We start from the raw sequence: 13469 nt of genomic DNA, 5'->3' as shown, positions 1-13469 counted from the left end.
ACTGTGAAAATATATATATATATATATAAATATATATATATATATATATATATTTATTTATATATAAATGTATAATATACACATATAGTTTATCACTATAAAAATTATATTCTTAATACAATTGTTTTGATCGCGGATAAGGCGAACAAATTTTATTCAATTGTCTTGCCATCAAAATTAATCGTCATTTGCGTCACATACCTGTCGATATGAGTTAGATGGAAACATCGATCGGTATGCATATTTGCTACGGTATAGTGATTCTGGACTTAAAACAAATTGTTCACAAATTATTCGTGATAAAAAAAAAAAATTGGAAACTCGCGAGGGCGAACAGGCAGAAGGAAGAATTAGGTAAAGTTGACAAAAGTGTCGTATCACAAATGATAAATTGTTGCGAACGAAAACGTATACGAGAATATCGTATGTAAGCCGGCCTTATGTCAGATTGCAGCGTTGAATAACTCAATCTTTCAAAACTGGATTCCTGATGACGACATCGCTTCCTTCATTTTCAATCGATTCGTAAGCCCATTTTCTGTTTGACCTGGAAATGAGGTGACGAGCGTTTTTATGTCATAACAAAGAATTAAAATATCGCTGTGTCAGCCAATGTAATTTGCATTCAAGTGTATAGAGCCTTGCCTGCACTCGTGTCCACACTTGGTAGATTTGCATTTAGGACACGGGAAGTGACATCCAAGGCAACTGCGTTCCAAACAATCGCACAGATCTTCCCCAGTTTGGAAGAAAATCCCTTTTTCATCGTACAAAACGTGTTTCTTAGCTCCGGGATAGAGTCGACGGTTAAGCTTGCGTTTTTCCCGTTCGCTTCTCTCGGGGTCGAAGTACTTTAAAAAAGATTGGACACCGTTCTCCAGGGACAGCGCAGCCTTTTTAGCCGATCGAGTTCTCTGAAAAATGATAACAACAATAGTGTAAACAACAACTCGGCTCGGCCTTTTTTTACCGCGATACCACTAGTCGTTCAAGATCTGATCTATTTTTTCAATTGAAAAGTTTTTCGGAACACTGACTGGCACCATCGACGAACGGTGTTACGCAAGGATTTCATGCAGGTATGTATTGCGCGGTGTATCGTGAAGCTCACGTAATATTGATTAGGTACTCGATGTGCGCAGTAGAAGTGGACGGTGAAAAACATTTGCGAGGAATAAATCGTCTGGACATTCGAAACGATTTATAATTATATTATAAATAATAATATTGGAATAACCTCGTCCCAATCATCGAACAAACTAAGATTCTCCGTAGAACTTTCCGGATAATCGATGCATCGCTTGTATGCATGGTTGCATTTGGAGGATGTCTCGGTCATCTTCGTGTTTTTTTTTTTTTTTTTTTTTTTTTTTTTTTTTTTTATACCTCTACCGCGATAGAATACCGCCAACAGGCTAGTGCAACACAACGGGCCTGTCCGCCTTTCGGTCCGACATTCGACTCTGTTTCACAAGTACCAATAATCAATCCTATAATTTGTTAGAGTAGGCGATATACCACACCGTGCGAATGATCAACTGTCGCTCGGCGTAACCGCATTTTGTCAGCATCGACAATATACGTGAATCACGTGTTACGCTCGACGTAACCAACAGATAAGAGGCAAGCTCAGGCATGCTCACGGTGTCTCGTGGACGAGTACGCCTCGCATTCGATTGGCACAAGCGGACCGCCATATTTTTTCCAAGCCAAGATTACGCGCGCTTAGGATAGCGGATGTTCGATCAAGATTTTATGGTATATCCAATAATCTTTTGTCGGTACAGTTATATGTCTATCCGTTGGCCGTATTTATTCTCACTTCTGAAATGACAATTACGAGCCGAACAAATGGCAACTTATTACATCTCTATGTATTCGAAGCAGCAATTACTTCGTGGCTTTGGTCTAACTAATACGTAGATATAGTTCCGAGATGAATGTGAGATGACATTTCATTTCGTTCGACAGATAGGTATTCTTTTTCGGAAAAATAGGAATCTTAAATCCTCGTGTGATAAATTTCCCTACAACGTTGCACATTGCAAAAATTCACTATATTTATTCGGTTTGAAAACTGTTGGTAAAACAGTTGACGGATAAGTGCTAAACCAAATTGACGAGAATTTTCATACTTCTAACTCCAACGGTGTTACTATCAAAATATCCAATTATACTAGCATGCGAAATTCCAGAATAAAATAAGATGCTTGTGATCGAAAATGTGATCTTGGATATCAAATTACCTATAATTATACGTAGACGGCAACGCAACTTTGATATCAAGATCAATATATGAAAACACGGGGTGAGTCCAAAGAAAATTTATTTATATTTTCAATAAGGCTGAAAACAAATCACGGCCCATTACATCCAGAAAATAGTTCTATTTGAATATAAACCTATGAGAAAGTTTTTTTGCTCAAAGCCATGAACTTATCGGTTTGAAGTAAATTTCGATTGAATTAAATAAGCCTAATCGAAAGTTTCATATTGAAATAAAATCTTTTTGTTTGAAACAAGTAGAGAAGAACTTTTTCCGATTGCATGCACAGCAAATAAAATTAATCACATCCTACTGCCAAATTAGCTTGACATTAGATCTGTGAAGAAAAAAAAGGAAAAAAAAGGAACATCAAAACTGGAATACAATAAACATCGATTGAAACTAAGGCGAAAGAACTTACTCTCTCCATATATGCTGACATGGGCCGCTCATCAGTCATCTTTGTTCAAGACACCGTTTGCCGTGGTGATGTAAATAAGCTCAAGTGAAACGAACTATCTAGCTGATAAAAACGACAGGGGACACAATTTTCGAGATTTTTCCAAGCCGATGATCACGTCTGTCAAGCCGTACAGCGACAGTGGCGACTTCTGTGCTCCGTACACCACGGCAATCGCTGCGTGCAGCTTCTGGCGACACGGAATTTCTAGGTTATGGATTGTCGATACGCGGTTTAGAGAGAAAACCTTTCAAAATAAAGGTGACACTATGACAGATTCAAAATTGACGACTCCCTTGATACAATCTTTCCCTATCTACCCAAAACTGAAACCGATTTTTTTTTCAACATAACTCTCACGGAGAAGCTCATAAAAGGAGAGAGAACAAAGACTTGAACATTTGTGGTAAACTTCTTTCAAAATCTACAATTTATAAACATTTATGATACTTTCTACGTCGCGTTGAGATGATAGGTCATAAATTGTTCGAAACGGATCAATTCAAATTTTGTTTACATGCGAGGAACTTTACGCAGTGTTACTTTACGCCTAAGATGTTACTCCTTGCCTTTGAAATCCCAATGATCGTTGAGGTACAGCGTATCGTGCGAATCTCCCATCGAGTCCCACAGCGGTGAATATACAGATACCCAAAGGTATATACCAATCTATAGAAGCTGTGCGATGTAACGACGAACCATTTCTCAGGCTATTCAGATACTGCTCTTCAAGTTGTAACGCTGAATTGGTCTACTCTTTTTGAAAGCATAGCCGAAGGACAGTACCTGAAGTTTCTCGATCCAAGCGTACCTACAAATATTCAGCACGAGCGACATCTCTCGCCCAATCCACCAACTGGCGCATTCGTCACGTGACGAGTTGAGACGGATTTCAGGTACCTATACAGAGCCTGGGACAAAGTAACGGATCTTGTTTGACAAGAGAAGAGAAAAACTTAACGAGTATCGGTGCATTATGCATTAGTATCGTGACATTCGCAATATAATTCTTTATTCCCATATAGCTGCCAGCGAACACGTATCTGTTTGAAGTGAAAGTGATACTCGCATGGAAATCAATTACTTTGCTTATTTCACATATTCTTCTTCAGCAGCCTCTTGGCTTCTGATTTCTTCTCTTTTGACAAAGATGTTGTCTTAAGCTTATCATGTAAAATCATACACGGTCATGGACTTGACACTTGTTTCGTGGATTGATGATTATTCACCGATTTATTCTAATAGGGTAATGACGTCTCGTAGTACTTTGAACGCGTCGAATGAATTGCGACATAACTGTTTCAGCTATTTCAAGATCATAGTCATTATGTAAGCGTAGTAGCTTTAAAAAATATATACCAGACTATACAAAGCACTCTTTCGGTTCTACTTTCGTTCTACCCATAACACGTTGACATATTCAGCTCATCATTTGATTCTACACAGGCAGTCACAAAAATTGAACATTATTAAAATGCATTTTCCTATAAATAGGACTGGGATAACTTGATGTTTGTTTACAAGCACAATCATAAAGTAAAATTAAGGATTTTGCAAAAATTTAGCTGCACATCTGCTATGTTACATTAGTCGTAATTTGAGCGTATTTTGATGACAGCGACGTAAAACTGAACACGGAAATCAATGCCACGTGGCTTCGCTATTGAACAACCGTAAACAAATAATTACATACGAGTATACGCGCAGGCTTCTACTTCGCGGTAATTACTCTCGAAAAATCATTTTCTCCAATAGACAATATGGGTGCATACATGTTCCCGAAATAGAAAAAATTATTTAATACTTGATGAAACGACGGCCAGAATGATAATTAATATACGCGGTTACGTATGAGTAAGCAATTCACAAATTTAGCGACGTTTTTTTTAGTTGCTTGGATTTTATATTATTATTTTCCTACTCTCAACTGGCCCATTAGCTCAGTTGGTTAGAGCGTCGTGCTAATAACGCGAAGGTCGCGGGTTCGATCCCCTCATGGGCCAATTATTTTTTCTTTCGGAAATCCTTCGCGCGATCATGGGCGCAGCCAAGACATTTGGAGATCAAATGTTTGAAAAGATAAAAATCAGAATGCAAATGCGATTCGGCGACTGCAAAACGATCCACGCACAAATGCTCCTTGCAAAGTGAACCTGCTGCTTAACCGAGTAGGTCTAGGCATTTGATTAGAGTCAATTTCAAGTGAATATCTCTCTGCGCGACGACCAGACAAAGGTGGATAAGTCGCTCTAACGAAGTACAGTTCTCACGCAATTTCAAATAACTATTGTGGGCCAGAATTGTTTACTGTGTAGTCAGCTGTCCGTTAGGCACGACAAACATCGGTAAACCACGATATCTCTGTACCTATCCTAGTATAGGTATATTATACATTGTACGTATGCATATCTCGTGAATAAGTGTGCGGTTAGATTGTGCCAAAGTACGACTAGAAAACTATTGAAATGGAGACGGGACTCGTTCGTTGTGTTTACATTCTTATCAATTATTGTACGACTTAGATCTTTGCGTAGCGATATGCTCCAAGTTAACGCGGTGCAGGACCGGTTTTACCGTCTTACCACTGTAAATTTTACTCCCATCGCGAACAAGAAGCAATGGTCGTACCGTCTCACCTCCATCACCTACACGAGCACGTGTGGAGGTATAACCAACTTCCGTCGAAGGGCAACATTGAAAATACTCATACAAATGGTATGGTTAACTAATGAGCTGAGTTTGCGCCAAAAAAATTTTACAGTATCGCGTCTTGTGATAACATCTTTCAGCGGTCCGACGGTATTGGTTCAGAAATCAGACAACTTACAGCAGTAACGACTGAACTCCGGGTCTAGAGGCAACGTCGAGGTATTCCGAAACTTTCCATCGAAATCGGGCCGGCTCGATGGCCCCACAACGGACGAAGAGAGGTTACCCGAGCCACAGAATGGAAACTGTACGTCTGGCCCTAGGTCAGAAAACGATTATAAAATTGAAAACTTTCCGTTTCGTCAACTTCAGTTCGTCCTATGCCCGTATATTATTGTCGTTGAGAGTAACACGGCTGCATATAGTTTGCGGGATTTTGGTCTCAGATTCGTCTCTGAGATTTGAGCGCTACGCCAAACTTTCCGAACGTCCAAATCAGCGGAACCCTACCCGCTGCGACGGCACGTGAGGCCATTCGTAAAATTTCCACCGCTCTACCGACTCGATACGCAACGGTCAATTGATCGAGACACTTGAACTTGGTTCAATTCAAAAGACGAACGAACGGTATAGATTTACTAATTGTATAGGTGATCAAGGCGTCGCCGTTACACTCGAGACGTATTTCGTCTATAATGCAGCTATGTGAATATGTGTATGCAATTTCAAGCATTCCTACAGCTATACCTATGTCTATTTAAACGAGAGATAAGATATTGGTCCCAGGAGCAACTCTGTCGACTGTCCGCTAGACGCACGCGGTTGGCCCTCCGGTTTTAACAGTCCGGAGCTATTTAACGCCGTGCACCTACGATAGGATATTAAGGGGGGTCGGATTATTCAAATTTCACATCATCATTCAGAGCTTTTCGACGATGAATTTTGAATTACGAACGATGCGAGGGATCAGGAGAACAAACGCGTCGCGCCACATCTTCACCTTGGCAGAGGGCCATCTTTTATGCATTTGCCAGGTGGTTAATTATAATTCAAAGTGTACAACGTGCTTAATGACTGTCGCTTGATCCCCGTGTTTCGATTATTATCACACCCGGATCAACACATTCAACCGGCCGTCTTAAGCTGTGGTCTAAGCTTCTCGTTATTGGCCGGAAAAGTGGGCGTTTTGAAACACCTGCATCTAGGTGAGCAGGCATCACATACCTATGTGCAGTCGCACGTGAGCATGTATGTACATGGGTATGGACAGGTTTCTCCCGAAATATGACAGCGTGCAGATATACCATTGTATGTGTACAGAATCGTCCCCCTGCCGCCTGGTGAGCAGGTATCGATCTGCGCGTGAAAACGCGCAGTTTCTCACTATCAAAAGTGAGCACTGCGAGTGCACCGCTCCCCATTGGCTGGAGACAAGTGGCGGAAACGGCCGATTGGCCGCGCCATCGATATAAGCAAGGGTATGCCGTAAGATCGGCTCAGTAGTGTTGTTGTTCACCCACTGTCAACTTGGTGAGTAAAAATCGCCGGGGAATATTTTCCTCCGAGTGCTAAACGCGTTTTATCTAGATTAGATTTATCTCGGGTACGAGATGTGGCAATATACACAGCTTACTCTATACTTATACATGGCATCGCAAATATTTTTCCACCGATCGGAATAGTTTCAACGTTTTTCATTAATTTTTCAGCATCTGCATAAACCAGGTTAATCGTACTTCATTTAAAGTGAATTTCGTGCATATAATCGTTTGTTGGTATTATCAATCCGCGAATCTATTTAAAAATCGGAGAACTGTCACTGCAACGTGACACTCTAGAATAGTACTATGGATTTACTAATATATACGAAGTGTGGGACGATCGTTGCAGTCGGCTCTGCTGTGGTAATCTGATTTATGTAATGCGGCAAATAATTTTCGAACGAATTCAGCGAATTTTCATGTGACCAACATCTTCTCCGTTGGTCGGGCAAATATTGAAAAATGTATCTCTGCGTGGTGCGCGAGCATCTCGAGTCTTCTTATTCTCATTTCCGTATTGCGCGTAGGTGGCTAGGACATAAGGCTAGGGTATGCAGCTGTACATAGGTATGAGCGGTATCGATTTGTTTCGGTTAAATTTCAATGATTCAGGACCGCGGTGCAAACACAATTTTACACAAAGGCAAGCAGAAATTATTCAAACTACTGATATATAGACTTTCGTAGAATAGCTTTCTGTAAGGTTGGGTGAACTTTCGAATACCGAGGTCGAAGATTATGTAAAACCGCACCGCTGCGAAGTTCCGTTACGTCTGGTTACCTATATACATCTAACTCGCTAGTCAAACAATGCAAACTAACATGGAAAATGCTTTCCGCGACACCTTGTATACCTGCCTTAGATATCTAACGAAACATATGCACGCGTGCATGTACGATGCCAAAGGCGATAAATGATAGCTATTTAACCTTCGTCGCGCGAATGAAACGTGTGACAAAGAAATATCCAATCGCTTGGAAAGAAGGGGTATGAAATACGTCCCAACCGATGCGGGATAGCGCTACACGATGCTTTTTGTTGAAATGCAAAGTTATTTGCTAATGCGTATTTTACATGGTACAAATTTTTACCTGCGACACTAGTTATTACAATCGAACAAACTCTGTGCACTGCGCTTATTTTCTTTTAAATTGTATAAATTTAAAGAAATATTCTCAAATTATAATAACAACGATAATAATAATGATCTGTCATTGGTTTTTTTCTCTGTACTGTTCAAGGATCACGCGATGCCGTTACGTAGACGGAAATAAATTTCGGGTCGAATGTGCGTCATAAATGACGAGTGTATCATAAATAATTAATGTATTATTTCGATTTCCATCTCGTGTTTTTGCCTGGTTATGAAAAGATTTTACCGGTTTGTCGCGCAAATTCTTCTCTATTTCACGAATTTTCTCACGCTGCACCTAATTGATACACGTGCTACACTATAATTGCAAGTATACAGCCTCGACTCTCAAATCAATCGAAGATAGAGAAATGATATATGCCACGGCAACAAAATTTGGGGCCAATCGTGAGTGTACAAGATTTGTGGATCAATCTGGGGGAAAGATTAATACAGACCTGCGCAAATGATAGCTTTATAAAATTAAGTGAATATAGGTACGAAAGTAAGTCCAAGAGAAAACTTAACTTTCAGCGTAGTGCTTTTATCTGATTATCTGCAGTTTTTATCTGATGCGAGTCGTATTTCCCGTTCGAAATGTCAATATCGCATTACCCTCATTTTCTAGCAAATTTATGCAGACGGCAGTTATAGATATCGGCGTGTCCTAATGAAATACGGGCTTCTCACCGTGCAGAACAAGGGTGACTCGTAAGACTCTACGGTAAGTGCATCCGTAGTTCTGTACACACCTCGCAGAGTTTTCTGAGGTACCCTGTTTTTATTAGGATACCCCGTTATTTGTTACATATTGTCAAATAAAACCTTCCTTGTGCGCATTGAACGCTACAACATGTCTATAATATCGATTACAACTTGTCGAACAACGTCAATGAACTGCAAAGACTCACAACGGCCCGCCTGACCCTGCTCCTACATCTACAGGTCTCGACGTTATCGGTTAATTCGAAACACCCCGTATGTAGGAACGAAAACGATCGGTGACTCCCGAGGCGTTGTGTAAGATGACGCGGTAACAAATCCGGCGAGATTCAAAGTGCGCGGACTAGTAAACAAAGGCAGGAAATGGACTTGAGCAAATCACAATATGTGCAACGGCTCGACAGTAATTTATGCTTTTCATTATTTCTCTGTGAAGTATCTATACTCACAATCGGAGTAACAAATACCAACGGGCGGCTGTAAATATCCTGAATGTCACTGCATAACTTGCGCCGATCTGGATCATTACACACAAGTGAACTTACTACATGTTTTTATAAATGGAAACGAGTACGTGTCTCACGTGTCCTATTACCCTCGGCTTATACGATCTACCGCATATTACGCTGCTATTTTGAAGCCCTCTATCATTGTCGTCACGTTGTTTCTATATAAGTGCGTATATAATAGGTATATCTCCGGCCCGATTGTGACGGAGCATGCACAGTTTGTTGGCCCATATCCAACTGCACACGAAGTTATTTAAAATCTAACCTCATGCCGTTGCTTGAAAATGTCGTCTGAGCTTTCTCGTCATTATCTATTTCCAGTAATTTGTTGCGGGTTCGCTTGATTATATTAGATCGACAAGCAATATCCTCTACTAACTATAATTAATAAAGGCAACTGTTATCGTTCAAGCCTCGAAACTGTGCGATAATTTACTTCAATCTTCCAAATTGCAGGAGAATAGTATGTACAAAGAACTCGACGACAGGGAAGTGAAGCACGATTGCCCGAGGACAGAGGGGCTGCACGCATATCCGGACCACTTCAGGGAATTTGAGCCGAAGAATTTCTAACTCGAGGAAACGAAGAAGGAGAGTGCGAAGGAATACACATTAATGGGAATCTGAAGAGTTGGTCCCGCGGGCGGACTTGTAAATAGTGTAAATAAAATTTAACTTAACTTTTAACTAATCGTCGAGGTGGATCAACGTTGAAGTAGTCGACCTTATCACTCCGACTTCTCTGTACGTGGTACAATTCGAAAGGCAAAAGTATCAAGGGCAATACCGATCACAAACGATCCAATCTCAACAGTAACAAACGTCTATAATAAATACGAAGAATATGAAACCAGACGCGCAAAATGACATGTCTCTGGGCATGAAACTACTTACGGCAGGAACCGCAGCCTGCGTGGCGGACTTGGCTACTTTTCCACTGGACACGACGAAAGTCAGGATGCAGGTTACTATCGACAGATTTTTCACAACTTCGCGCTAGCTGTTTCATATATTTCCATGCTGTGACCAATACCGATTGTTACTTCTAGATCGCAGGAGAAGGACGAGCCTTGTTACTGGCATCGACCGAAGGATCCGTCCTTGCCGTAAGAGCCGCACAGCCAGGATTGTTGCAGACGATGGGTAACATCGTAAGAACCGAAGGAGCAAGGTACGGCTTTACGACAGCTACAAACTTTCAAACCTAATTTTATGTTTCTCCGATAGTCCTGTTGCGACATAGCGTCACCTAGTTTATTTACTACCTCTGTACTTCACGCTATGACGTCAGGACGATACTGGACATTCTCATTTACCTGTCCGACGCGCCAATTATGAGAGAACCTACAGTTTTTTTTTTTTACACAGACGGGTCACACGGACAATCAAATGACAGTTCATCAGTTTGGTAACCTTTCCGTCGGCATTAATTCAACAAATTCAACTTGAATGATTAATTAATTTGTTTACTTGTTTGACGTTTTTTTTAACAAGTATAACTGCGTGTCGAGTTACGGAACGGAAATTAAACGACAGACGGCTCTTAGTGGTAAAGTAGAAATGGAAAAAAAAAAAAAAAAAATTAAAGTTTTTTTGCAGTGCCATTTCTTGCCACATTCTGCAAACGATTATTCAACTTCAATTTCTTACAATTAAGTAAAAACGGTTTGACGCAACAGAAAATTTGATTGGCAAAAGCTGCGCCGGAGTGTCTGCAACTCGTTAAACGCAGAAGATAGTAGAGGCAACGTATCGTCTCCTTTAAGGGGACACTCACAATCAGTTGCCCCTAGTTAGACATTCATTAGTAGGTACTTTAATGTTGTTAAGTTGCCTCGAACAATCAACCGTAGGTATGCACCCATGTTCTGCATAATGAATAAATGAATAAAAAATGAAAGCTAGATCTCGGTGTAACGGTTATGATGATAATCTGAATTAATGATTTATGAATTGCACGCCGGATGGAATCGATAGTAGAGTTGATAAACATTGTGAAGTATTGGCGGCATGTGAAGGGCAACCGCACGAGGTGCGAATTGTTAGAGTTTAGAGCGTCAGTTTGAGCGAGGGTGGTTGCAGGAGCCTGTACGGAGGTCTTTCCGCCGGTCTACAGCGACAGATGTGTTTTGCAAGTGTTCGATTGGGCCTCTACGACACCGTCAAGTCTTTCTACGCTGGAATCATCGACGGTACTTCAAAAAAAAACACACTCACATAATTGATTACGTAACTAACGCATCATATCAGCGCGCATACTAACCTTATGAGTTTATGTTGATAAACGATACAGCTGTATCATACCTACGGCAAAGTGACGAGCGAATAAAATTTCGAGAATAAGTTGTTGTCAAACGTCCGGTACGAAATTGCAGGGGAATGACGGAAGAGTTGTTGATCTGTAAAGTTGTTCTGCTACAGAACCCACTTGCTGACAATGAAATCGTCGTTCAGCGACCGATCGATCGCACAAAATCATTTCACCACGCTCTTCCGTCGTTCCGAGTTTGAATTGGTCTTGTAGTAACCGCGGCGTATCTGCTCCCTTTGTGCATTCTTACAAGCGTCACCTCACGATCCACAAAGGTGTTCTGAAACTTTTTGCCCTGCGCAATACGATCCGTTTGTCTAGGATATCGGCCGCTCTTGGGCACGATTGCGAAAAGCCAAAAATAACACCAGCATCCGAGGGGAGCACCTCTCTGGAATGTGCGGCGATCGCTGTTGCCTTCTTACCGCCACCGTATTAATATTTCAAGTACGGCAATGTGTAAAACTAGATTCACGATGCAACGTACGGGATTGCAAGAAGGGTAGAGAGAGGCAGATCAGTGAAACGTAGAAGTTCACCAGCTACGTGCTGGTTTTTTCATTTCAAAATCCCGAGTGATGTGCAGAACTCTAAGCCAAACCGAACTGCTGACAGTTGAAAGAAAAAAAAAAAAGATAAAAAAATCAACAAGCTCTCGTTGGAACTTGACAAGACTCATTTTTCAAATCGTCAGCTTCGTTTCATTGAAATAGTTCAACAAGTGTAACGTAAGATTTCTTTCACTTTCAACAGGTAAGAAGGCCGGACGGAGCGATTCCCTAAACATAGGGACTCGCGTCGCGGCTGGCATCACCACTGGAGCACTGGCGGTACTTTTTGCGCAGCCAACCGACGTTGTCAAGGTCCGACTTCAAGCCGGAAATCTGGGATCAAATACTGGGCAAGTTCGATACACGTCGACGCTGCAAGCCTACAGGAGCATCGCGCTGAAAGAAGGAACACGAGGCCTGTGGAAAGGTGCGAAGCTATCGGAATTTCGTTTCTCGCCGGCATTCGATTTCTTACAGCGAGAAGCCAACAACGATAATCATTTCACTTATCTTTGGCTCTCTCATTATTCACAGGAACACTTCCGAACATGTCGCGGAACGCCATCGTCAACGTTGCCGAGATCGTATGCTACGACGTTATCAAGGACGTGATCATACACTCTGGGATCCTCAGAGACGGGATACCCTGTCATTTGACAGCGGCTATGGCAGCTGGTCTCTGCACCACCTTGGCAGCGAGCCCCGTGGACGTCGTCAAAACGCGGTACATGAACAGCGCTCCTGGTGAATACAAGGGAGCCCTCGACGCAGCGGTTCGAATGTTCACGCAGGAGGGCCCCATGGCCTTCTACAAGGGCTTCGTACCGAGTTTCGCCCGTCTTGTGTCGTGGAACATTGTTCTTTGGGTCACATACGAGCAGATCAAAATCAAAGTCAATAACATACGGGACAGCGTTTGAAACGAATACGCACGAAACATTAGCAGTTTTTTTTTTAATTTTTCTTTCTTCGTCTATTTTGTGTTCAAGGCTGTAGGAAATTATCAAGGCGACTTGTCTTCTTTCGAATATCACGTATACTATATGACCAGTTTGATAATAACTGGAAAAATGTACCTATATTATACATACATACATATGGTAAACGGTAGGTAGGGAGCGGTGGTGTAAAAGTAATCGCTCGACAAATACTCAATTATAGTTTAGTTTAATCCACCGATGTTGAGGAAAGATCCTCAAGACTTATTTTTCCTCAGACTTCAACAACGTTGAAACACAGCAGCCCGTGGTTACTATCAGTTATAATTATCGATGTATTATTTGGATTTATCCTGATAAACGAAATCGCATGTATTGAAGTCTGATT

General features: G+C 41.3%; 2 protein-coding genes and 1 non-coding gene across 9 annotated transcripts; 2 read left to right on the top strand and 1 right to left on the bottom strand.

Annotated features, from left to right (window-relative positions):
* Window positions 1–116: 116 nt before the first annotated feature.
* Window positions 117–2912, bottom strand: LOC124186895 (ARL14 effector protein-like). Of its 5 annotated transcripts, none has more exons than XM_046579005.1 (3): window positions 2688–2912; window positions 646–914; window positions 117–547 (listed from the first exon to the last, which is right to left on the bottom strand). In XM_046579005.1, the coding sequence occupies exons 1-3, from the start codon at window positions 2724–2726 to the stop codon at window positions 466–468; spliced, it is 390 nt and encodes a 129-aa protein (XP_046434961.1). In that variant the 5' UTR covers window positions 2727–2912; the 3' UTR covers window positions 117–465. The 5 variants fall into 5 exon arrangements, with proteins under 5 accessions (XP_046434961.1, XP_046434958.1, XP_046434959.1 ...); XM_046579002.1 differs by lacking the exon at window positions 2688–2912 and adding an exon at window positions 1524–1653; XM_046579003.1 differs by lacking the exon at window positions 2688–2912 and adding an exon at window positions 1238–1517.
* Window positions 964–13461, top strand: LOC124186893 (mitochondrial uncoupling protein 2-like). Of its 3 annotated transcripts, none has more exons than XM_046578999.1 (6): window positions 964–1079; window positions 9738–10245; window positions 10331–10452; window positions 11364–11473; window positions 12346–12570; window positions 12678–13461. In XM_046578999.1, exons 2-6 carry the CDS (start codon window positions 10126–10128, stop codon window positions 13061–13063), a joined length of 963 nt encoding a protein of 320 aa, XP_046434955.1. In that variant the 5' UTR covers window positions 964–1079; window positions 9738–10125; the 3' UTR covers window positions 13064–13461. The 3 variants fall into 3 exon arrangements, with proteins under 3 accessions (XP_046434955.1, XP_046434953.1, XP_046434954.1); XM_046578997.1 differs by lacking the exon at window positions 964–1079 and adding an exon at window positions 6758–6905; XM_046578998.1 differs by lacking the exon at window positions 964–1079 and adding an exon at window positions 8751–8773.
* Window positions 4656–4729, top strand: Trnai-aau. Its single transcript has one exon. It is a non-coding gene; the product is annotated as a tRNA-Ile (tRNA).
* Window positions 13462–13469: the final 8 nt, after the last annotated feature.

The sequence above is a fragment of the Neodiprion fabricii genome, chromosome 7, assembly GCF_021155785.1.
Source record: "Neodiprion fabricii isolate iyNeoFabr1 chromosome 7, iyNeoFabr1.1, whole genome shotgun sequence".
NCBI classification, from domain to species: domain Eukaryota; kingdom Metazoa; phylum Arthropoda; class Insecta; order Hymenoptera; family Diprionidae; genus Neodiprion; species Neodiprion fabricii.
The sequence above is the reverse complement of the archived record's forward strand: the minus strand, read 5'-3'. Positions and strand labels throughout refer to the sequence as shown.